Here is a 26,639-nt window from a genome sequence, read left to right on the forward strand (position 1 = left end):
TTGTTATTTGCTTATATTTATGCAGTGTGATTCTTAAACATCCATCAAAAGCAGCTTGAATTTCTCACACTGCTTAATTATTTTGATTTGACCTTGACACTTACTTTGCTTACCCGGTACAAGGACAGCATTTATGTGTTTGGTTTAGAAAGGAAATTCCAAAGAGGGGATTGAAACATGGAGTTAAAAAAAAAAGTTAACTGGAATGATCTACCTTATACAGTAAAAGTGGTTGGAGGGTTATTTATGGCCTGTCATTCCGCAACTGCCTCACGACCGTAACACCACATCAGGCGCCAGCTTCCTGAGGACGTGGGCCACTCATTCTCATGGCTGTCGTTCTAGCACCTGCTGGAAAGACTGTGCTCAGTACGGTGTGGTTTAAAAGTGGATTTTTAATCTTAGGGTAAAAAGGGGAAGAAAGGCCATAGATGACATGGGATGAGAGGCCTGGTCACTGCTTATGTTCAGGCTCTCAAGTACACCTGACTTCACCAAATGTTGGCTTAGCGCTTGCAACTACTTGTCGACAGCTCGCTGTGTTCTCTCCTAAGTCTAGAGCCAACCGACTCTCTTGCAAAGATGTGGCTTTGTGTGAATCCAAGATAGTGGAGGGCAGTGTTGAAGCAGGGCGGGACGCAAAACGTTTTGGTGCTGATTCCGCATCTACCCACAAAGTGTGATTTGGGGCAATTTACTTTTGGTGTCGTTTTCTTCATCTGCAAAATGGAAGGGTTAGATGAACTGATATCAGACGGTATTAGAATTTAAAAATTTTGATCCTGTGACATTCATGGTAGCTGTTTGTAAAACAGTTTGGGGAAACTTGATCTGTCGAAAGACTTAATAGACACGAGTCCTCTAAAGAGGTGTTTATTTCCGGGGCTGGCTTTTGAAATACAATCTTAGCTACGTTCCAAAACTGGGTATAATGCTAGTAAATTTTTAAGATATTACTTACCAGAGAGTAAAACTACCACTATAGTAATTCTACTGACAATATTTCTTTTGAAGTAATAAATCACTGAATTTAGTATACAGTTAAAATGGTAAAGGAAAATACTATCTTGGAGTGTTATCAGTTACTGAGTTTTTAATTTTTCCCATTCTTTCTTTGTAGGGGATTTTATTTGCTTCTCCTGAATGCTTAAAATGTCCAAATGATTTAATACGCCTGTGGCTTCACGAATCTTCACGTGTTTATGGAGACAAACTGGTAGACCCAAAGGATTGTGATTTGTTTCAGAAAAAAATGCTGGAAACTGCTTATAAACACTTTGAAGTAAGTGTGTGGAATGTCAGAGGTGTCCATCCACTCTGGCACTAACTGGTGTCAGGGCAGAGTTAGATACACATGTGAATGAATTGTGCAGATACTTACCTTGCTTGGAACCATTGTGATTCCGGAATGTACACCGTCTGTACTTGGGAACATCCCACTTACCTGCTCATGGACTGACCTGCATGCTCTTCCCTTGATGGGCCCCTGCGCGTCCAGATGAATCATTCTGGATAGCTGCTGTGACTATCCTTGTCTTTTCCTCCTCCTGCAGGGTGCAAATGGTCATGCGCTGCTTCAACAGCCCCTCATCTATTGCCACTTTGCACACGGTGGGCAAGATCCACGTTACCTGCCAGTGAAGGACTGGGAGGTGCTGAGGACAGTTCTTACAGAAGCCTTAGACAGCCACAATGAGCTGAATGCTGTCATGAACCTGGTTCTGTTTGAAGATGCCATGCAGCATGTGTGAGTTGACAAGTCCTGATGGTTTTTCACAATGTAAAAATGGCTGGGTCACCACAATTGTTGTTTGACTGTAGATCATACTCAGTACTCTGAGCTGGTAGTTCTTATCTCTCATTTGCCATCTAGTATAAAACTGTAAGTGTCTCTCTAAGTTAGGTCACCATCTTTTTTTTATTTTTCCCAGAGAACTTTTTTTTTTTTTTTCATTTTTGTTTTTTTATCTACATCCAAGTTAGCATATAGCGCGACAATGATTTCGGCAGTAGATTCCTTAATGCCCTTTACCCATTTAGCCCATCCGCCCTCCCACAAGCCCTCCAGTAACCCTCTGTTTGTTCTCCATATTTAAGAGTCTCTTATGTTTTGTCCCCTCCCTGTTTTTATATTATTTTTGCTTCCCTTCCCTTGTGTCCATCTGTTCTGTGTCTTAAAGTCCTCATATGAGTGAAGTCCTATGATATTTGTCTTTCTCAAACCAATGTCATTTAGCATAATAACCTCTAGTTCCATCCACATAGTTGCAAATGGCAAGATTTCATTCTTTTTGATTGCCAAGTAATACTCCATTGTGTGTGTATGTATGTATGTGTATACATATACACATGTGTATATGTATATATACATGCACATATATGTACGTATATATACATACATATATGTGCATGTATATATACATATGTGTATGTATATATATTATAACATATAGTACTCCATTTGTGTGTGTGTGTACACACACACACACACCCCATCTTCTTTATCCATTCATCCTCCGATGGACATTTGGGCTCTTTCCATACTTTGGCTATTGTCGAAAGTGCTGCTATAAACATTGGGGTGCATGTGCCCCATCGAAACAGCACACCTGTATCCCTTGGTTAAATACCTAGTAGTGCAATAGCTGGGTCATAGGGTAGTTCTATTTTGAATTTTTTGAGGAACCTCCATAGTGTTTTCCAGAGTGGCTGCACCAGTTTGCATTCCCACCAGCAGTGCAAAAGAGATCCTCTTTCTTCGCATCCTTGCCAACATCTTTCATTGCCTGAGTTGTTAGCCATTCTGACAGGTCTGAGGTGGTATCTCATGGTGGTTTTCATTTGTATTTCCCTGATGATGAGTGATGTTGAGCATTTTTTCATGTGTCAGGTGGCCATCTGGATGTCTTCTTTGGAGAAGTGTCTGTTCATGTCTTTTGCCCATTTCTTCACTGGATTATTTGTTTTTTCAGTGTTGAGTTTGGTAAGTTCTTTATAGATTCTGGATACTAACCCTTTATCTGATATGTCATTTGCAAATATCCTCTCCCATTCTATCAATTGCCTTTTAGTTTTATTGATTGTTTCCTTTGCTGTGCAGAAGCTTTTTATTTTGTTAGGTCCCAATAGTTCATTTTTGCTTTGGCTTCCCTTTCCTCCGGAGACATGTTGAGTAAGAAGTTACTGCGGCCAAGGTCAAAGAGGTTTTTGCCTGTGGATTTTGATGCCTTCCTGTCTCGGGTTTAGGTCTTTCATTCATTTTGAGTTTATTTCTGCGTATGGTGTAAGAAAGTGTTCCAGGTTCATTTTTATGCATGTCGCTGTCCAGTTTTCCCAGCACCATTTGCTGAAGAGACTGTCTTTATTCCATTGGATATTCTTTCCTGCTTTGTCAAAGATTAGTTAGCCATATGTCTGTGGGTCCATTTCTTCTGGGTTCTCTATTCTGTTCCATTGGTCTGAGCATCTGTTTTTGTGCCAGTACCGTACTGTCTCAATGATTACAGCTTCGGAATGCATCTTCAAGTCCAAGGTCACATCTTAGTAATGTCATATGTCAGTATACTGTTTTCTGATGTGTGGTCACAGCCATAATTTCATTTCACTGCAGCCCTGTTAGGTAAGAAAACTAAGAAAGAGGAAGGCATGGGAGATGTTCAAAGCCGTAAGGTTCTTAAGGGGCAGAAACAGGATGAAGTGAAACTGCTGGTCATTGGTAAATCCTGTTTATGGAGTGCCTCCCGAGTGCTAAACAGGAACAGTGTCAGGCTTTTCACTACTTTTGTGCAAATTAGAAAAGGAAAGGGGCATGTTTGCTTGGCAGAAAATTAGATGCCCCTGTTCCGGTGTAGAGTTTGGCTGACAAGGCTCTCTCTAACCTCCTAGACTGGGTTTTTGGGGCAGTGCACAGATCATGCAACCTTCCATAGCTCCCTTGCTGTCAGACAGGGTTGTAAGGCACTAGGGATACAGCAGCAAACAAGATAGTCTAGTCCTTACTCTAGTTGGGCTTATGTTTTAGTGATGCTGAAAGACACTTATAAGGATATGAACAAATAAGCAAGAAAAATGTCAGAAAGTGATATGTCATGCTAGGAAATAGATCGATTCCAAGTACTAAGTATGCACATTCCCAAAAAGGGTCTGGGTAACTCTGTGAGGAGGTGATATTTAAAGTGAGATCAAATGGTAAGCAGGAGCTAAGCATAGAAAGATTTGAAGGAAGAACATTCTAGGTAAGGGCATATATCATGTGACCCCAGGGTTGAAGGTTCAAAAACAGAAAAGGGGTCATCATGGCTGCAGCATGGATAAAAAGTGGAGAGAGCAGTGTGTGACACGGATGGAGAAGCAGCAGTGGGTCTTATTGGTGCCAGTTTTTTCCTTGTTACCAGAGGAAGGAGTTCCAATTTTATTCTACGTGCAGTGAGAAGCTTTTCAACAGATTTGAGCACAGGAATGACAGTATTTGTGGAATAGTCTCAGCAGCTTGCCATTGCTGCTGCTGTGTAGGAAGCAGGGTACGTCTTTACGTCCATTATTGTTCTCCTGGTCACCATCATTGGTCACTGCTGTATTCGTTTGCTAGCATTGCTGTCACAAAATGCCACACATGGATGATTTAGATTAACAGACACTTATCGTCTCACAGTGGAGGCCAAAAGTCTGAAATTGAGGTGACAGAGAGCCATGTTCCTTCTGAAGGTGTTATGAAGGAATCTGTTCCAGAATTCCCTCCTAGCTTCTGGTAGTTCCTTGGCTTATAGCAGCTTAACTCCAATCCGCACATGGTATTCTTCCTCTGTGCATGTCTCCTTCCAAATTTCTCCTTTTTATAAGGACACTGGTTGGATTGCATAAAGGGCCCACCTTACTACGTAACGTAACCAATTTCTTCCTCAGTGACCCTATTTCAAAATAAGCTTACATTCTGAGGTACTAGGGGTTAGGACTTTACAATATAAATCTGAGGGGATACCTTTCAGTAGATAACACTGGCTTTTCCAAAGTGAAAGATTCCAACAATCTTTCTGGCAAAGATTAAAATAATGAAATCATGGTTAAAAATAAGTCAAGAAGGAAGGAAGTGTGGGAAGAAGGAATTTGGAACACACACACACACACACACACACATGAAAGGTGGAGAATCCAGTTTTTAGAAGTTGCTCTTGAAAATGTTTATAGCCCAAGTGCTCAAGAAAAACTTTGGAGACCTCCCCATCATGAGTTATTATAAGCATGTTAAGTATTGATAGTTTCATCGATCCCTTTGTGGTTGCAATCCTCTGGTTATGCCATGGTTTCGGTTAGAATTTGACCATGGTGCTAATTGAAGTATTAGTAACACTGTTTCTGCTTCGGCTGGGAGACACTGTGTATGTACGTTATGGGGCAGGTGAAAGATCTCCTGCTGCTGCTGGAGGAGAGACTCTTGTCACAAAATCCTTCAACCTGGGCTCCTCAGTGGCCTAAAAAGGAAGACTGTTTCTTTGATCGGGGAGTATGCTGAGTGACTCAGGGTGAGAGATGACTTCACAGCACGTCCTGGAGGGCTTGTAGAAAGGAACTTTGCTTAAGAACCTGGTGAGGTACAAACCTCGAAGCAAATGTTAAAATGAAAGGGAAACTGCTTTGTAACTTCGGGCTTGACCTGCATTAGAGTAGTTTTTCGGCTTTCCAGAGGTGATTTTGTTGTGTGGTCATGTAAGGTAAAACCCACTGGAAGGGCTAAGCTTGTAAAATTAAGCTGTCTTTTTAGTTACTGAAGGCTTTCAGTGGAGAGGTGCCAGTCCCAGCATAAGTGATCCCAGCTTTGTTTTATCTGGAAGTGCTTTTGTGAAAACCATCTAGGTGGATCATTGAAGGCTGGAAGTTGACATTCAACCTAGAACTGACGTGATGCTGTCTGATTTTTTGCATGTGGGTGTCTGTATGCTTATATTTTGGGTTTTTGCTGTTCTTAGTATTCATAACATAATTATGACATTTCTTCAAGATGATGTTAAAGCTAGCTTATTCATAACTGTAAAATGTGGGGATGATATCAGTAGCTTAGTCCTTCAGAATCTCCTCAATAATACAGAGCAAGGGACTAGTTGGACTTGCTGGAGATATAATTCAGTGATTCTGAAAGATTTCACTAAATTTTCTAGAGTGCCCAAGGACAGACAGAGCTTTAGTGCAAAGGAAGTAAGAATCGTAGAGACAGGTGTTTAATCTGCGTGAAGTCAGTCACATGTGAGATATTTGTTGATCGAAACAAATCCATTCTTTCCAAAGTAATTTCACAGCGGAAGTTTCTGGCACAAGTTGCTGGACTTGGATGCTGGTGAAGTTGGGGTCTTTCTTGCTAATCGTAAAAACTTGGCACTTGACAAAAAGGCCTAGTGTATGGACAGGAAGAAAGCGGTGAGTCCAAGATGTGGTTAGCAGGGCAGTTTGTTAGGCCTCCAGTGTGAGGGCACAGGGAGGGAGCATCCTTGATGTGGAAGCAGATGAGAGAGGACTTAAGGTTTAAAATAAAAATTCAGGTTCAGTGTGTAGAAACGTTTCTAAAAAGTAAAGCAGACCTAGTCCCTAAGCTCGTCAGCCTTGAGTGTGCCTTCTCTCTCCAGGTGCCGCATCAGCCGAATCCTTCGCACCCCTCAGGGTCACGCGCTCTTGATCGGAGTGGGCGGCACTGGCAAGAAGAGCTTGTCCCGCCTGGCAGCTTACGTTTGCAGCCTTGAGGTCTTCCAGGTCACTGTGACCCAAGGCTTCGGAATCCAAGAACTCCGGGTGAGTGAGGGTGGCAGGTGGTCCCTCTGCCCTCCTGCCTGGTCGATAAAGCAGGAGCTGGTATCGTGCCTGTGTCAGCTCTGACTCCCCGATTTGGCCAACGCTTCCCCTGCCAAGAGGGGGAAAGTTTCTGCTGATTTAGGTACCTTTGTCTCTTCGTGGTAAATTTAGTAATAGTAAAATTCTATAAATGCTTATAGATATATAAGCCTATAAGCCTATAGACCTGACTCAGAAAATACTGTATTAAATACTTGCTTATAGGGGCTTCTGGGTGCCTCAGTCAGTTCATCATCCGACTCTTGATTTAGCTCAGATCATGACCTCACGGTCATGGGATCAAGCCCCACATCGGGCCCTGTGCTGACAGCACGGAGGGTACTTGGGATTCTCTCTCTCTCCCTCTCTCTCTCTGCCTCTACCTCTCTCTCAAAATAAATAAATAAACATTTTTAATTAAAAAAGTACTTATAACCAACATGGTTTTTCCTTTGTATTGACCACACTTGCTGTTCAACACTTTTAGTATTCCTATATAATGAAAGGGCAGAAAAAGGTACTGCCTTCACAAATGCAAGTAGATTTCTTCCATTTTGAATGAATCGTGAAAATGATTCATTGACAGGAATACGTGTGCTTTTTAAAAATTGGTTTTTTAACTTGGGGTGATGAGCACTGGGCATTGTAAGTAAGCGATGAACCCCTGAATTCTGTTCCTGAAACCAATATGCACCGTATCTTGGCCAACTAAAATTTAAATTAAAAAAAAAATTGGCTTTGGGGTGCCTGGATGGCTCAGTCAGTTGATCATCTGATTTAAGCTCAGGTCATGATCTCATGGTCCGTGAGTTCAAGCCCCATGTCGAGCCCTGTGCTGACCTCGGATTCTGTCTCTCCCTCTCTCTCTGCCCGTTCCCCACTCGCACACGCTGTCTCTCAAAAATAAACAAACATTAATTTTTTTTTTTTAATTTGGGTCTTTAATCAGAACCGTACTTACAAAGTAATATTCAAGGTTTGTGGAAAGTGATGTGTGGGTGAAATGTGGGCATTTTCACCCAAAAAGGGAAAATAAATCACATGCTTTCAATATTTCTAAGCAAAACGAAGTACATAACCAAATAAAAACTGTTTTCCCTGAAATAGTCAGTTGTTGAAATGAGCAGATTTTTCCTTTTACCATGTTGCTTGGCAAAGGCATCACCAAATTCATTTTCGACTAGTAGGAGGGACTTATCCGTTGGCCACTGATTTTCATCCCTATGTTCCATTAAGCCCCAGACATGGCACTCATCATTGTATTGCCAGAGATGGAGGTGATGTCATGCTGTTGACCACCATGTGGGGTTTCCGAGAGGAAAGAACATGTAGGTAGACAAGGGGAAAGTTAAACATGCCTCTGTCTCGCCGTTGTTACACAGTGCTTCCCAGCCCACACAAACATAGCACCATCGCAACATCACATCAGCATCGCAACAACGCATGAGTGATAGCCTCCTTTACTTACAGGTAGATCTTGCCAATTTGTACATCAGAACTGGAGCCAAGAACATGCCCACTGTGTTCCTGCTGACAGATGCCCAGGTTCTAGATGAGAGCTTTCTCGTGCTGATTAATGACTTGCTGGCATCAGGTGATTAAATCAACACATTCCTTGAAAGATCTTCCCCCATGACAAATTATCTGTAGTTGCAGTGAACTTTAAAGAGAGATAATTTGTCTTTGAGGTATTTGCTGGGACAGTCTTTGGGGAGAAAGCCGTAAACCTAACTAATTTGATGTGTATTGCTTTCTTAGTCTGCTTACAGTTGTAAGGTGCTTGGAGGAGCCTTGAGGAAAGTAGTAAATGTTATTCCTACACGTACGCGCTCAGTGGGTGTGTCCATCACAGCTTGTTCCCCGTGTGCCATGTGGCCTGTAAATACAAAAAAGAAAAAAAAATTGAATTGCATTTCTGATTTCCAACTCTTTATCATTTAAACTGAACTTTGTATTATAAAGCAATCCAAGCATTAAAAAGTCTTATCTAAAATTGAAATTGTGACTGCCTTTCAGTAACTCTACTCACTCCTTTGGGGGCAGGAGAAATTCCGGATCTGTTCAGCGATGAAGATGTAGACAACATAATTTCTGGAGTTCGTAATGAAGTTCGTGGTCTAGGCATGGTGGACTCCAGAGAAAATTGCTGGAAATTCTTTCTGTCCAGGGTGCAGCTACAGCTCAAGGTAAGAAACACTTGCTTCCATGCATAATGTTTAAAACCTGCCATTGGAACTCTGACATGGTTCGCCTTCACGGTGCATACCGTGAGTTTGAATTTCATCCATTCGGTTTGAAAGGACGTTTGCATTTTTACATGCCCGTGTCTGGAGTATACCTTCCGAAGGTTTCCCTTATGCTGAGCATCTATAAAGCATTGCACCGAGCAGACTGTGTGCTGCTCGACTGAACTGGACGTGGTCTTTGTCCTTGAGGAGCTGACACTGCTCAAGGAGACAAGAGCCCTTACAAATAACTCTAGTACAGGACTGATGTGCGTATCACCGTGAGTTACAGGCAAGCACAGCATCGTTCCCTGCAGTGGGCTCTCCTGGAGGAAGTGACATGCCATGCCTCAGGCATGGATTGGAATCTATAGGGAAATGCTGGGTGGGGAAGATCCTTCAGGGAGAGGACATAACAATTTATGTAAGTGTAGGGTTGGACTGTCATGTAGACCTTTGGAGAAACCCAAGATTGCCCTGAATAACTGGAACACAGGGTTTGTTTTAGGGGAAGAAGGTGGATCAGGCTGGGAAGTAAGTTAGGATGAGGTAAAGGGTTGTAAATCAGGAAGGCAGCCGTGGGAGACGTTTGGATTAAGGAACTGAATTACGTCAGTACTTCAAGGCAAGCAGTTCAGGTGTATTAACCAGACGATCTGAGTGTCAATGGAGTTTCTTCCCTCCAGACTGCTCTGTGCTTCAGTATTGCTCATAGGGATATAATATAACCAAATACTAGCCTCAGGAAAGATCAAGTATTCTAAGAAGTACCTCCAAATTCATTGCAGGAAGCCAATTTAAGGAAAATTCAGGCTTCCTGGTATAGACATGGTTAGTAACCAAGCCACTTACCACTTTGCTGTTACTTCTAGGATGCCAGGCCTGTCGGGCAAGTAACAGGCTCCAGGATTCAGTAGTGCCTGGAAACCACAAGGAAAGGGGGTGGGGAGTGTGGCAGCCATGAATGTACCTCCCCTTGGAGAGATTGTAAGGTTCTCTTCTGCCCTGCTCTTTTAAATCCCACATTAATCTTACTGAGCAATGGTGGGCTGACGTTAGATCAGAATTTACAGTTCACTTGCCCAAAGCGTTTTCTCCCCATCAAGATGTTACTAAGAATATTTTTGCTAGGTCATAACAAGGCGAGAGATTTCTCCCTGTTCCGTGGTGGTACATTTGGATCACATTTTCTTGATGAAATGGAAAAACAAGTACAATAATAGAATTTGAGATGGTAATGTTATAAATCATTATCAAAGTCTGTTCTTAGAGCAACAAAATCAGCATTACCTAGAAACTTTATATAAATGCAAGTTTGGGTGCCTGGGTGGTTCAGTCTGTTGTGCCTCCAACTCGATTTTGGCTCAGGTCATGATCCCAGAATCCTGGGATTGAGCCCCATGTCGGGCTCTACGCTGACAGCATGGAGCCTGCTTGGGATTCTCTCTTTATCTCTCTCTCTGTCTGCCCACTTCATACGTCATGGGACATCTGAGTGGCTCAGTCATTTGAGCATCTGACTCTTGATTTCGGCTGAGGTCATGATCCCAGGGTCATGGGATCAAGCCCCACATCTGGCTCCGCACTGAAAATGGAGCCTGCTTAGGATTCTCTCTGTTCCGCTGCCATTCCCAGTTTGTGTGTTCTCTCTTTATCAATCTCTCTCTCAAAAAAAAAAAAAAGACCAAGTTCTCCAGTTCCACCCCAGATCTCTTGAATCAGAAACTCTGCATGGGATCCACAATGTATGTTTTAATAATCCCTCTGGGTACTGCTGAGGCACACTGAAATTTTGAGAACCATTGTTAAAAATAATGCTAAAGTGAGCGTTCTTTACCTACATCTTTTATTACAACTTTGCTTTTATCCATAGGATAAATTCCTAACAGAATTGCTAAGTTCAGTTGTTACAGCTTACAGTGTTTTGTTTTGTTTTTAGTTTATTTATATATATTGAGATAGAGGGTGAGAAAGGGGCAGAGAACGAGAGAGGGAAAGAGAATCCCAAGCAGGCCCTGTGCTGTCAGTGCAGAGTCTGACACGGGGCTCGAATTCATGAACTGTGAGATCATGACCTGAGATGAAACCAAGAGATGGATGCTTAACCAACTGAGCCACCCAGGTGCCCCATTACTTATGGCTTATAGTGGTTTTATTTTTATTTTTTATTTTTTTATTTTTTTTAACGTTTATTTATTTTTGAGACAAAGAGAGACAGAGCATGAACGGGGGAGGGGCAGAGAGAGAGGGAGACACAGAATCTGAAGCAGGCTCCAGGCTCTGAGCCCTCAGCCGAGAGCCCGACGCGGGGCTCGAACTCACGGACCGCGAGATCGTGACCTGAGTTGAAGTCGGACGCTTAACTGACTGAGCCACCCAGGCGCCCCAAATGGTTTTAAAACACACCTGCCAGTTCTTTGATGTGCTTTTTACACACACAGGTAGCGTCTAATTCCTTTCTTCTTGAATCAGGGTAGGCTTACAAGTATGGGAATGTGGACATGCTGAGTAACTTCTGAGGCTAAGCTATAAAGGGCCCACTTTTCCATTGACTTACACGTGGTTTTTTTTTATAAGACTTCTATGTATACAAAGCAATTAGTCTTATATATATATTTCATATATTTTTCCAATTCTCATTTGTCATTTAAATATACATACAGTACATGTTTATTTGTTTATAACTTTAAAGTTTTAAGACGTTTTTTATTAGATGAATCAGTGTTTTCCATCATGGATTTGGAGTTGATTGTGAACTTAGGGAAGTTTTTCTCTCCAAGATTATAAAACTCTTCCCTAGAAGTAGTGAGAATTCAGCTGGGCAGCAAATAAGAGAATATCCCTAAACTTAGAGACCTATGCTTTATCCTGTTTCCTTTCTGCCAACGCTTTTCCTCACGCTTCCTGCTTCGTGACCACCACATGAGTGCAGTGGGGTCTGTATTCCAGATAGGAAGACAGAGGGGGAGGGCAATGTGGGAGTTCTCTGAGTGGGAAACCAAGGCTTCCCCCCCAAGACCCTATGCTGACGTCTTAGTGGCCACAAGTGTGTCACCTGCCATTTCTACCTACCAGGGAGTCTGGGGAAGTGAATTTTTGATCTTGTCACATGGCCTTTATGGATAAAATTAGAAGTGGATTTTGGAATAACAGCAGATTCGATCATTCCAATACCTTTATGTTTTATGTTTAAAACTTTGCTATATCTAGGGGCGGGGGGGTACCTGGATGGTTCAGTTCGGTTGGGTGTCCAGCTCTTGATTTCAACTCAGGTCATGATCTCACGGTTCATGGGTTCAAACCCCATGTCGGGCTCTGCGGTGACAGCTCCAGGCCTGCTTGGGATTCTCTCTCTCCCTCTCCCTGCCCCTCCAGCACTTGAATGCATGCATGTGCTGTCCCTCAAAAGAAATAAACTGATTTTTAAAAAAAGCTTTACTACATCTAAAATATATTTATTACCATAAATGGTAGCTGAGAGGTTTCAGGTTATGTTTTTTTCCAGAAAGATACCTTTTTCTCTTAACATCATGTATTCCTTCCTTATTGATTTAAAGTAATACGATTTAAGGTAATATCCTTATTATATGTCATATCGAGTCTATTTCTAGATCCTTTTTTTTTTTAACTTTTGTTTTTTTAATGTTTGTTTATTTTGAAAGAGAGAGAAAACAGGGGAGGGGCAGAGAGAGAGCGAGACAGAGAATTCCAAGCAGGCTCCACACTGTCCTCACAGAGCCCTATGTGGAGCTCGAACTCATGAGCTGTAAGATCATGACCTGAGCTGAAATCAAGGGTTGGATGTTTAACAGACTGAGCCACCCAGGTGCCCCTGTTCTCTTGATAAGTCTCTGTATTACTGATCCTAGCCTTGTACTGTGTAAATCATTAAGGTTTTATTACACGTTTTTATATCTAATATCTCACCATTCACGTTTACTTTTTCTTTGCTCTCACATGTCTCTATGTCTGGAAAAACAACAGAATCATTTTGTCACATTCTAAACACATTCCATTTTCATTTTGATTGTAATTGTGCTGACTGCTTATTTTATATTTGGGAGAATTAAATATTATATAAAGTTTTTTGTAGAGGGAATATTTCTTTCACGTGGTTTTCTGATGGCATATTGTTTGTATATAAGAGAGCTATTGATTTTTAAATTTTATAACCTGCTATTTTTATAACCAGCCTCTCTGGTAGTTTCTGATAGCTGGTTGATATCACATAGCCTGCAGGTAATATATTGTCTCTTAATATTCTGTTTATCTGCTTTTCTCCCTCATTGCATTGTTAAATTTACTGAACGTTAAATAATTATGATGGTAGTGGAAACTTTGTCTTGGTTTTTACGTTAATAAGGACATTTCTCATGTTTCACTATTAAGTCTTTTGTTGGCTTTTGCTTCAGAATATATATCTTGTCAAGGAAGTATCTATTAAGTTCCTTTTCAGCATCTGCTGAGATAATTGTATGGTTTTGCTCCGTGAACTTACTAACACTTGTACAGTACAGATTGATGTATCGAAGTTTTAACATTTTCACGTTTTAAATTCATCTTTCCCTTCACCTGTTTCCTTCCACTCCACTTCAGGAGGCCTTCCCAAAGCCGAGACCAGTTTTATGTTCACCTCTTCTCAGAGGCCCTTCTTCACTGTTGACCTCACCCCGAGCTAGAATTTATTTTGGTGTTAGATATGGATCATTTTTCCCCTATTGCCACAGGATTCCTACTTGAATAATCTATCCCTTTCCTACTGAAATGAATAAGAGAGTTTGTGTTTTAATGCTAAGGAAGAATAGGATGTCTCCCTCAAATACTCCTGTCCTTGTGACCTTGTCACTCCATTTGCTGCATCAAGAGGAGTAGTGATGAGCATCTTACCCTGGGGGACAAATAATATGGCATAAAAATGGGTCACCTTTTAGCTTCTTTCTCTTCATAAATACTACCCTCACATCCTTGGATTTTTAAGAGTTGTGGCTTGCCGTGTGTCAGTTTCATATGCTGTGATTCTCGCCAGCGTGTACTAACGACTCAGAATTCCCGATGAGCTGATACTTGCCTTGCTTACGTTCCTACCGGGGCGACCTGGGAAGCTAAATGTGTTACAGGGTTGGTGAGCACACCTGGCAGGTCAAGCTAAATGACGTGAAGTTGCCACCCCATTACCCATGCTCACCACCCAAAGCCAGTACCCATTTGGAGTGCAAGGGCAGCGAGAACCTGTTGGCGTGCAAAATGTGACTTCTCAATCCGCAGGGCACTTCCCATTAATGACTATCAGATGTGAGTACTTGGATTGCCTGAAATAAGCCAATGAGTAAATGCCAAATGCTCTCTCTCCTTCATGTTTGTATATGTACATATTTTCTTGTTAATTTTTAAAAAAATGTTTATTTATTTTTGAGAGACAGTTAGAAAGAGGAGGCACAGAGAGAGAGGGAGACAGAAAGAATCCCAAGTGGCCTCCGCACTGTCAGCACAGAACCCAACATGAGGCTCTAACTCAGAAACCGCGAGATCACGAGCTGAGCAGAAGTCGGATGCTCAAACGACAGAGCCATGCAGGCGCCCCGTGTGCATCTTTTCACACATAATTCTCATCTTGCAACTAGAGTGTAGTATGCTCATCTTCTCTACCGTTGACTTTAGTCAGCCCAAGAACTTGTCTTTCTTGTCTTCCTTCTCAGCCACCTGATGCCCTAGGGAAGGGGGCACTTGACGTGTATAAGAGCCGCTCGTTGTTTCCTGAGACTCTGGATACCTGTCTTGTCACGTATCTGTCTATTGAGGGATGTGTGTGTGTGTCTTTGTATACATACACTTATGTGATTTGTATTTTTAGAGAATGAGACAGTCATTTCTGATAATGTAAGAATAGGTGTTCATTGTACAGAATTAAAAAATGCAGAACCATATGAAGAAAAAAATTGGGCTAAATTATGTTACTTGGAGATGACTACCGAACGCCTATCAGTATATCTCCTTCCAGTTTTCTGTATGTGTATAAACACATGCAAAGTACATATTCGGAACTGATGGTTTTTTCACATCTGTCACTATTTCCTTACATTCCTTTTTGCCTTCTTTTATTAGAAGGCTCCCATAGAAAAGAAATGATTCCAAGAATTGGGCGTATGGAGTGAAATACTTCACTCAAACATACTTTATTCTAGATACCTATTTGTTTAACACCTTTATTCAAGTATATCCTTTACCAAATTTCCTAATGGTTTGTTACAGTTTTATTGATTTATAGGAATTCTTTCCATATCTGGATAATATTCAGATGTCCATAATGTTCTTACCTACTTTACATGTTGCCAGTGATTCTGCAAGTTCATCATGATCCTGCCTTTGTTTACGATGACTTCTGTTTTATGTTGTTAAAAAATGTCTAATTTTTCTTACATGATTTTGTGTGTTAAGGCTTTTTGAGAAAGCATTTCCATACTTCATAGTTGTGAAAATATTCTTCTGAATTCTATTTAAATTGACTTAAAATACTTTTATTTTTTTTTAATTTTTTTTTTAACATTTATTTATTTTTGAGACAGAGAGAGACAGAGCATGAACGGGGGAGGGGCAGAGAGAGAGGGAGACACAGAATCGGAAGCAGGCTCCAGGCTCTGAGCCATCAGCCCAGAGCCCGACACGGGGCTCGAACTCACGGACCGCGAGATCCTGACCTGAGCTGAAGTCAGACGCTTAACCGACTGAGCCACCCAGGCGCCCCCAAATTGACTTAAAATACTTTTAATGGTTAACCCTGGACTGTTGTGTACCATACAGGTGACTTTTCTACTCTCACCCTCCCTAAATTCTGTAAACACCATTAATTATGTAATCTTTCATCACTGATTTGAAATGCTAGCTGTCCTCATATACTAAATGTTTAAACATGTGGTATTCTATTTTTCGACTCTGTTATGTTCCATGAATCTGTTCATCCCTGCTTACATCATTATCACACCGCTGGGATACCTGAGTGGCTCAGTCGGTTAAATATCTGACTTCTGCTCAAGTCATGATCGGGTGGTTCGTGAGTTTGAGCCCCACATTGAGCTCTATGGTGACAGTTCAGAGCCTGGAGCCTGCTTCACATTCTGTGTCTCCCTCTCTCTCCTTCCCCAACTCACACTTTCTTTCTCTCCCAAAAATAAATGTTAAAAAAAAATTTTGGGGGGGCTTCGCCTGGGTGACTCAGTTGGTTAAGCGTCTGACTTCGTGATCTCATGGTCCATGGGTTCGTGCCCTGCATCGGGCTCTGTGCTGACAGCTCATAGCCTGGAGCCTGCTTCTGATTCTCTCCCTCTTCTGCTCCTCCCCCAGGAGAGTCTGCCTCTCTCTCGCTCAAAAAATAAATAAGCATTAAAAAAATTTTGTTTAATTTCTTTTAATATCACACTGCTTTGCTTATTGTAGCTTTGTGTTATATTCTGGAATCTGGTAAAGCAATATCTTCTTCCTTTTCTACATTTACTTAGCTATTTGTACCTTCACCAGATGAACTGTCAATCAGCTTAGCGTTTTAGAAAACCCTATGAGAACATATAGGCTAATTTGAGGGTGATGGATACATCTGCAATATTAATGTTTCCATTCGTTCACACTGTTTTTCTGTATACTTAAAAACTTATTTTTATTCCCCAATAGTGTGAATTGCGAATGTTGTCTTCTTAAAAATGTCGTTTCACGTTCTTACCCTTTTTTATTGCATACGAACTTTAGACTCACTTGGTTAAGCTCCATTCACCTTGTTGGGAATTACTAGAGCTGCCTAAGTTTTGTTAATGAATGTGGGAGGAGTAAGTACCTTCATAATGATCTTCTCTGGGAATGTAGCACATCTTGTCATTTAGTCAAAAGATCTTCATTGACTTTCAGTAAAGCTGCTGCTATCTTTGTATGTTTTACACATTTCTTAAGTTCTTTCTCAATATTTTATAGTATTTTTTGCTCTTGCCAAACTTTCTAACAGATTGTGGTGGGCAGATAAGAATGCCATTGGAGGGAGGAAGGTATGGATGGATGGATGGATGGTTGGATGGATGGATGGATGGATGGATGGATGGATATTTATTTGTTTGTTTTACCAGCCAGTTCGTTGAACGCTCCAGTAGGTTTTATGTTTTGTACTTAAGAGTTTGCTGAGAGGACAGTTCCATCACCTTTGAATTTTTACTCCTACTTTCTATTTATTTTAGAGAGAGAAAGAGAGCATAAGCAGAGAGAGAGGCCAGGGGGCGGGGGAAGAGAAGGAGAGAGACTGCCTCTTAACTAGTCTCCCTACTCAGAGCATATCCCCATGTGGGGCTCAATCCCACAACACTGGGATCATGACCTGGGCCCAAATCGAGAGTCGGACGCTCAAACACTGGAACCACCCAGGTACCCTAGTCCTTCTTTCTAATAATTACCTCTTTTCTGTGTATTACAATATCCATAATTTTTGCACACCATTTAAAGCTTTTAAGTGATGACTGTAGCATCTTTGGCTTATTTTTTATTTTAATGGGAATGCCTTTAGCTTTCTGTCATTAAGCATTGGATTAAATGTAGGCTTAAGATATTTTTAACATTTTTAGGAAGAGGTGTTGTATCATATATGTTCTTTCGTAAATCCCCTTGTTTTATCCTGTCCCTTTGTCTTGGCCTATTCTTTTATTATGGGTTTAAAAAATTTTTCTTAATGTTTGTTTATTTTTGAGAGAGAGAGAAAGACAGAGTACAAACAAGGGACAGGCAGAGAGAGAGGGAGATACAGAATCTGAAGCAGGCTCCATGCTCTGTTCTGTCAGCACAGAGCCCAGTGCAGGGCTCAAACCCACAAGCCGCAAGATCATGACCTGAGCCAAAGTCAGACACTTAACTGACTGAGCCACCCAAGTGCCCCAATCTTACTATGGGTTTTTATAATGTTCCTTCTAGACTTTGGAGAGTATGAAATGAGTTTTTGTCCCTTTCTCTTTTTTTTTTTTTTCCAGGTTCTCATCTACTCCAGTGGAATTATCTTCATTTAAATCTGCTGGATGCTTTTTAAATTTTTCTTGGTTTCATAGTATTTTTCTTCAGGTTCCAGTGGAGCTTTTCTTGTTGTTCCTGTTCCTTCTCCCTCCTCGGGTAGAATAGAGTTCAATTCATATGTTGGCTTTGGCAACAGATACTGTGGGCACTGTGCTCTTGGCTCGCACTGCAACATGTCTAGGGAGCCCGACAGTCTCAACAGAGATGTTAAGCAACACGGCCATTAAAGCTGCAGATTAACACAGATGCTCATAGCATAAACCACAAGACTGCCTATTCACACAAGTAATTGTCATGAGGTGTCTGTGATCTTGTATAAAAAGCTCAAATACTCACCTCTCCAGTAGAAAATAAGATGTTGCAAAACCTTAGCCTTACACGATGGTAAAGTTTCATCTCTTTAGATCTTCATGTGGTTTACAGGCAGAGCACCCAGCTTCCTTTCCTTCATGGGGATGACAACCTAGGGTGGTTTTATCATTGCGAAGTGCTGTCTTCTATCCCTCCTGCCCCTCATTCTGACACTTGGGCTGATGGAGAGCAGCACCCACTCTGACAGCTAGCTTGCCCAGTGCCGAGCCCAGGCTCTGCCCGTCTCTGCCCTGCCAACGGTGTTTTCCTGATCAGGACCACACCCTTCTGAATAGAGGAGCCTAACTCCTGCCTTTGTGTTGTTGATACAGTTTACACAAGAAGATTGAAAAGAACTTCAGAAAGAGATGGAAGTGTGACCTTGTATTTTCTGAGATTCACTTTCCTTGAAATTTCCTAAAACAGCAAAGCTTCAGAAGAAATTAGGATGCAGATACCAAAATTTCATTTTTGCTCAGAAGAGTTTTTCACATTGCCTTCTGTTGACTCCTTCATCTGTCTGTGGGGCCTCAGCAAGTATCGGCTGAGTGCCTGTGATGTGCTGGTCCGTGGGCATAGAATAGTGTGCAAGAGCCAGCACCTGCCCACCGTCGTCGGAAAGGCAGGCACGAACCCCCAAATCACAGAAACCAAGTATGCAGTTACAACTCTGTGCGCGAGAGGCACGGGGCATATAAGACAACAAAATGCAGGACAAGAAAAGTTTCACTGAGGGGGATAAAGGGTTGGAAAGTATCTCAAAGAAGGAGTAGACATCATCTGCCATATTATAAAAGAAATTTTGAACTTGGCGTTAAGTGCAGGGCTTAATCCAAGACAGAAGGACTTACCCATTTAAATTCAATGAACTTTGCATTTTGAAGAACATGTTGATGTTTTCCAAAACATTCTGCTTACCTTTGCGTGTGGGGTTTGCCAGCACAATACGAGGTTTGTTCCTGCACCTGCACATGTGTGTGCACTCAGCACCCAGTGTCAACAGAAACACCGTCGGCCATTCTAGCAGAGCAGCACAGACCATAAGCCGCAAACTGCATGATGTGGTTCAAATATGGGTCCAATCAGTAGATAATTAGGCATCCGATTGCCTGTTTGAAAAAAAAAAAAACAGAACACTGTTATACGAGGCTGTGGGGGCTGCCTACTGGTCTGCAAAGTAGTGTGTGGGCATTTCAGGTCCTGGCATCAAGTAGGGCAGCTGTGATGAGTGAATACGCTCCTCCTGCACATGGGAATACATAGTAGGGAGTAGATAGTATATAGTAGGGCATAGACCGCCTACTGTCTTCACTCCCCAGGAATGGATTTGCTCCTTGCTCTTTCCTTCTTTAACTTTTCTTAATGTTTATTTTTTGAGAGAGAGAGAGAGACATAGCACGAGCAGGGGAGGCAGAGAGAGAGGGAGACACAGAATCTGAAACAGGCTCCAGGCTCTGAGCTGTCAGCACAGAGCCCGACATGGGGCTCGAACCCACAAACGGCGAGATCGTGACCTAAGCTGAAGTCAGACGCTTAACCCACTGAGCCACCCAGGGGCCCCGCTCCTTGCTCTTTATTGAGATTCCACGTACAATTTCTTTCTGAATTGAAGAGTTTTGTTTTTTGAAAAAAAAGATGTAAAATTTCCCAGTGTAAGTAAGATACTACCTCTTATAAAAATTGGCACTGACCAATAGTCACAAGTAAAAGGGTGTGCGAATGATTTCACTGTGTGTTATCTAAAAAGAAAACAAAGCATAAAAATGTATTGCATGTGTGTATGTTGAAGATGCTTTTGGATTTCGTGAAGGTAATTGAAATTAAAAGGTTATTGGATAGGGGCTGATAGAGGGATAATATAAGGATGATAAAATGGTACTGAAACATTCAAACAAGGAAAGAGTTTGTATGCTAAACTTCCATTCCTAAGAGAATTTTCTCAGTAAGATTCAGATCTTATCATTCTTGAAAAATGCTTAGACTTTTGAGGATAAATGCAAACATAAGTTATGGATAGAAGCTTCTGAAGTAAATATGTGGGAGGGTTACTTCTATCTGACAGTATATCAACTGGAAAAAAAAATGCAGAGTGACGGTAGCAATTCAGATTTCCATTACAAGAGGAAATGGACTGAGTCCTGTTAGTGATATACAAATAAGTATGTACTTACGATGGGATCTTACCCAAAAGAAATTGAAACGTATTACAAAGCACAATGGAAAATGGGTTATTGCAAATGAGTCATAACACCTGTGTAGGGGGAAGAAAGGGATAGAAAATTCTATGGTATGGATTCCAAAAGCAAGTTTCTGACGTCCAAATGTTAGAGCTGTAGGAAATAAGTAGATGGTGATTTCAGGGTTTGCTTTTTACTTGTGGGAATTTGCTTTTAGAAAAGAACACAGCTGTCTGAGGCATTTTTGACTTTATTTTCTTAGTTGACTTTTCTTTCAGTCCCCTGCTGGGAACTAACTTCAGCTGGTTTGGTCATTTGCGTTGTCAGGGACTCTTTGGGAGGAGGTATATATTTCAGTGACCTTCAGTACTTACAGGTACATGACACCTTTTCCAGGGTGGGGGCTCTTGTCCCCCACTATCCCAACTCAAGGTGTGTTTTAAGGAAAGGAAGTCTCAGACTGACCTCAGGTACACATAGAGTTTATGTGTAGCACATAACTTAAAACAGGTCTTAAAGTTTTAAAAACGAGCTCTGTAAGCTTATTGCAGTCTTAGCTCTTTTCTTTTAGGAAACTGAATAGCTCTTACTAGAAGGATTCTTCGGGGGCAGTTGGGGCAATATTCTCATGGTAGGATTCAGCTGGAATCGCATAAAAAGAATCATTCTGTAAACTGTTTACCATAGGACTGGTCAAAATCAAAGTCCAAAAAGCCAGTAGTATAATTGCTGGAATACTTCAGTATCTAGATTTTCCTCTTTTGTTTGTACAGCTGTGGAGATGGAAGTATAATATTTTTATTTTCCTCAGATATCTTGAATACTACTCATTTCATCAGTAAAACAATCAACTCCAAAGGTACCTACCTGGGTGGCTCAGTCTGTTAAATACGTGACTCTTTTCTTTTTTTTTTTTTTTTTTTGAGCGTCCAGCTGTTAATATCAGCTCAGGTCATGATCTCATGGTTTGTGAGTTTGAGCCCTGCCTCAGGCTCCGTGCTGTCACCGAAGACCCTGCTTGGGACTCTCTCTCTCTGCCTCTCCCCTGCACTCACGTGCACTCTCACTCTCTCAAATAAATAAAATCAAATCCAGTATTCATGATGTCAGCTAATCAACCATTTATGTTGATGAAAGGACTTAGCTGAGAGTTCAGGTAGCTGACTTTGCAGTGTGGGTTTCCCTCATGTGAAATGTTGCTTCTGCATCCCTAGCCTCTATAGTTTCCATTGGACTCCATGAGATACTAACCAGTGGCCCGAATACATAAAATGAGTATCCACATGCATATCATACTAGATTGAAGTTTTTTCAAAGGTAAGTTATATACGACCAGATGGCTTCATTGGTGAATTCTACCAACTATTTAAATAGTAAATAGTTTCACCTCACACCTCGTAGAATGGCTGTTAACAGAAACACGAGAAGTCACAATTGCTGGTGATGATGCATACACTGTTGGCAGGAACGTAAACTGGTACGGCCACTATGGAAAACAGTAAGGAGATTGCTCAAGAAATTAAAATAGTAGATTGGGGCACCTGGGTGGCTCAATGAGCGTCCAACTTTGGCTCAGGTCATGATCTCACAGTTTGTGGGTTCGAGCCCCGTGTCTGCCTCGGTGCGGACCGCTCAGAGCCTGGAACCTGCTTCGGATCCTGTGTCTCTTTCTCTCTCTGCCCCTCCCCCACTCGTGCTCTGTCTCTGTGTCTCAGAAGTAAATAAATGTAAAAAAATTTTTTTAAACTTAAAAATAGTAGTACTATATGATCTAGAAATCCCACTTCTAGTATAGCTGAAGGAATCAAAACCATTATCTTAAAGAGATACCTGTACTTCTATGTTAACAGCGGCATTATTGACAATAGCCAAGGTATAGAAGCAACCTAAGTGTCCGTCAGTGGACAAATGGATCAAGAAATGTGAGATATGCACACACCCGGACACAAATAGAATTTTCAGGAAAATGGACATCCTGTCATTTGCGACAACGTGGATTAAACTTGAAGGCATGCGCTAAGTGAAATAAGCCAGGCAGAGGAACAGAAAGACTGCATGGTATCACTTACATGCAGAATATTGCCAATGGGTACGGGAAATAAGGAGGAATTGGTAAAAGGGCATAATGTTTCAATTATTAGATGAATAAGATCTCAGGACCTAACATGTAACATGGTAACTACAGTTGAAAGCACCATGTTGTATCATTTAAATTTACTAAGAGAGTAGAACTTAAATGTTCTCAACAACACTGACCACAAAAGATAAAACTATGGGGTGATGGTTGTGCTAATTGACTCAATGGGGGGAATCCTTTGACCACGTCTATGTGTATAAAATCATCACACTTTGCACTTTCAGTGTCTTAGAATTTTATCACTTATACCTCAGTAAACCCCAAAAAGTGAATTAGAGATAAGCTAACACCCTGTTTTCACATATCTGTATTTTTATTACTTAAAAACCCTTTGCTGTATTAATCTCAGGAAATTAAGGGAAATATAATGGGAAAATTATCAGAATGACCCCCCCCCCCGCCATAGTAATGTTCCTTGAGGCAATAACTCGAGTTGATTCCACGTTACCTGTAAAGGTGTGGAGAGTATTTCTTTTTTTTTAAGTAGCACAGCATGTCATGGATTGGAAGAATAAATATTGTCAAAATGTCAATACTACCCAAAGCTATCTACACATTCAATACAATCCCAATCAAAATTGCACCAGCATTCTTCTCAAAACCAGAACAAGCAATCCTAAAATTCATACGGAACCACAAAAGACCCCGAATAGCCAAAGTAATTTTGAAGAAGAAGACCAAAGCAGGAGGCATCACAATCCCAGACTTTAGCCTCTACTACAAAGCTGTCATCATCAAGACAGTATGGTATTGGCACAAAAACAGACACATAGACCAATGGAATAGAATAGAAACCCCAGAACTAGACCCGCAAACGTATGGCCAACTCATCTTTGACAGAGCAGGAAAGAATATCCAATGGAAAAAAGACAGTGTCTTTAACAAATGGTGCTGGGAGAACTGGACGGCAACATGCAGAAGATTGAACCTAGACCACTTTCTCACACCATTCACAAAAATAAACTCAAAATGGATAAAGGACCTGAATGTGAGACAGGAAACCATCAAAACCCTAGAGGAGAAAGCAGGAAAAGACCTCTCTGACCTCAGCCATAGCAATCTCTTACTCGACACGTCCCCAAAGGCAAGGGAATTAAAAGCAAAAATGAACTCCTGGGACCTTATGAAGATAAAAAGCTTCTGCACAGCAAAGGAAACAACCAACAAAACTAAAAGGCAACCAACAGAATGGGAAAAGATACTTGCAAATGACATATGGGACAAAGGGCTAGTATCCAAAATCTATAAAGAGCTCACCAAACTCCACACCCGAAAAACAAAAAACCCAGTGAAGAAATGGGCAGAAAACATGAATAAACACTTCTCTAAAGAAGACATCCGGATGGCCAACAGGCCCATGAAAAGATGCTCAACGTCACTCCTCATCAGGGAAATACAAATCAAAACCACACTCAGGTATCACCTCACGCCAGTCAGAGTGGCCACAATGAACAAATCAGGAGACTATAGATGCTGGCGAGGATGTGGAGAAATGGGAACCCTCTTGCACTGTTGGTGGGAATGCAAATTGGAGCAGCCACTCTGGAAAACAGTGTGGAGGTTCTTCAGAAAATTAAAAATAGACCTACCCTATGACCCAGCAATAGCACTGCTAGGAATTTACCCAAGGGATACAGGAGTACTGATGCATAGGGGCACTTGTACCCCAATGTTTATAGCAGCACTCTCAACAATAGCCAAATTATGGAAAGAGCCTAAATGTCCATCAACTGATGAATGGATAAAGAAATTGTGGTTTATATACACAATGGAATACTACGTGGCAATGAGAAAGAACGAAATATGGCCTTTTGTAGCAACGTGGATGGAACTGGAGAGTGTGATGCTAAGTGAAATAAGCCATACAGAGAAAGACAGATACCATATGGTTTCACTCTTATGTGGATCCTGAGAAACTTAACAGAAACCCATGGGGGAGGGGAAGGAAAAAAAAAGAGGTTAGAGTGGAAGAGAGCCAAAGCATAAGCATTTTGGCATAAGCCAAAGCATTATCTATTAAAAACTGAGAACAAACTGAGGGTTGATAGGGGGTGGGAGGGAGGGGAGGGTGGGTGATGGGTATTGACGAGGGCACCTTTTAGGATGAGCCCTGGGTGTTGTATGGAAACCAATTTGACAATAAACTTCATATGTTGAAAAAAAAATAAAATGAAAAATAAATAAAGTAGCACAGCATGGAGTTTATGGAGCACCATTCATGCTTGAGCAACTGTGAGGAAAACTTTGATAAATATCGGTAAGTTTTCCTGGTGCCCCTGGGAGGTAACTGTGATTTCTCCTTTTTTGGAGATGAGGACAATACAGCACGATTAAGAAACGTGCCCATAGTCACATCCCATATGAGCAGCTGGCAGAGTTGACCTCCATTCCATGCTCATAATCAAAACACGTGGAGACCATTTTAGAAAAGAATAGAACAACCGCCAGTTTCCGGACATGAGCAGGGACTTGCGGACACCTCTCACATGGGACTACTACCCACAAAAGCTGGAGAGCAGGAGGGATTCTGTGCTATATTTCTCGCAAAACTAGAAGTGACTGGGTAATGAATTGGGTCAACAGCTACAGTGCTCGAGGTTGGTGTGGTACTGCCCTTTCCCTTCTTCGAAAGCACTGATAACCAAGCATATTTCTGTAAATTAGTTCCCAAGGTTTGTTTCAGATGGTAGAATTTAGCTTACTCGTGAGTATCTAATTTATTTAAAATTCTCTGTATCCAGACAGAGGCATACTTATATTCCATGTGTTTTACCAATTGCAAAAGCACTGAAAATGTAAGCATTTTATTTAAATATTCCCTTAGAAATGTTTAAACTATCAGGTTATACCTGCAGGTGTCGGAGTCACCTGGGGGCCTTGTTGAAAACAGCTTGCCAAAGCCCATCCAGAGTCTAATTCCTTAGGTATAGATTGGGTCCAAGAATTTGCCTTTCTAACCAGCTCCTAACAATCCTTTGAGAAGCATTGATGTCCTGCCAACCACCTTCCATGTAAAACGTAACTGGCGTTATGGAGATCCTTATTTCAGCCATAATAAATAGCATAGGGAAAAATGTCTTCAGCTGTAAAATTGTAGAAAAGAAAAATAATTCTTTAAATGAGGATTCTCTATTATCTTTCAATAAATAATGAAGGTATATCATTATATTAACTCAAAATATTTTTTCCCGAGACTGAGCACACAGGGTTCCAGTACTTTGTTTTGTCACAAACTGCGAAGACCTGGTAATACACCCATAACGAGAGAAATTCACTAAGTGTGTAAAAGGGATGGAGATATTTCAGATCTCAAAGGAGCCTTTGTTTTTCCTTTGCCTTTGCTATAACTGTTAATAAATGAAACTCCTAAAATTTCCAGGAATAAGAGATAAGTTGAGTGTGGAAATCAATTATTTCTTTGTGTCCTAGATGTTCAAGTATGGGGAAAAAAAGACGGCAGGTAGGAGAAACCTAAGAACGGTGACATAAGTGAAAATTATGCATTGTAACTGAAGTCCCGTTCACTCAGCACACGCGGTATTAGAGCAGTTACTTCATTTGTAACTAGGCTCTTGTGTATAATGAATAAATGATCAGTCAGCTTATGCATTGTTAAACGTTTTACATACCAGAAGTTATCCATTGTGAGTTTTTCAGGAGCCACAGTATGTAAAATAAACATAGTAAAGACACCCGTTAAGTAAGATACTGTATGGCTTCCTGTATGCTGGAGATTTTTGTGATGTGAATTTTTGAAATGCTCTACCAAAAAAATCCTATCATTTGAAAAATGATTGCATTAGTTGCTTGACCTCAGAGTGTTAGATACTGAGTTGAGCGAGCTGTAAGCTTTGTTTTCTATCAAGTCCATGCCATTTCTGGAGAAGAGGAAACCAGGAC

At 41.2% G+C, this 26,639-nt stretch overlaps 1 protein-coding gene across 4 annotated transcripts in view; it reads left to right on the forward strand.

The window, feature by feature from the left end:
• The window catches only part of DNAH11 (dynein axonemal heavy chain 11), a 356,336-nt gene that overhangs the window by 198,912 nt on the left and 130,785 nt on the right, over positions 1-26,639 (forward strand). For all 4 annotated transcript variants that reach the window (XM_042967928.1, XM_042967929.1, XM_042967930.1 and 1 more), the window contains 5 exons: positions 1,121-1,282; positions 1,554-1,747; positions 6,615-6,777; positions 8,287-8,410; positions 8,860-9,002. In XM_042967928.1, coding sequence (XP_042823862.1) covers positions 1,121-1,282; positions 1,554-1,747; positions 6,615-6,777; positions 8,287-8,410; positions 8,860-9,002 — 786 coding nt within the window. The remainder of the gene's footprint in view (positions 1-1,120; positions 1,283-1,553; positions 1,748-6,614; positions 6,778-8,286; positions 8,411-8,859; positions 9,003-26,639) is intronic.

Source organism: Panthera tigris, chromosome A2 (assembly GCF_018350195.1).
Source record: "Panthera tigris isolate Pti1 chromosome A2, P.tigris_Pti1_mat1.1, whole genome shotgun sequence".
In the NCBI taxonomy this organism is placed as follows: domain Eukaryota; kingdom Metazoa; phylum Chordata; class Mammalia; order Carnivora; family Felidae; genus Panthera; species Panthera tigris.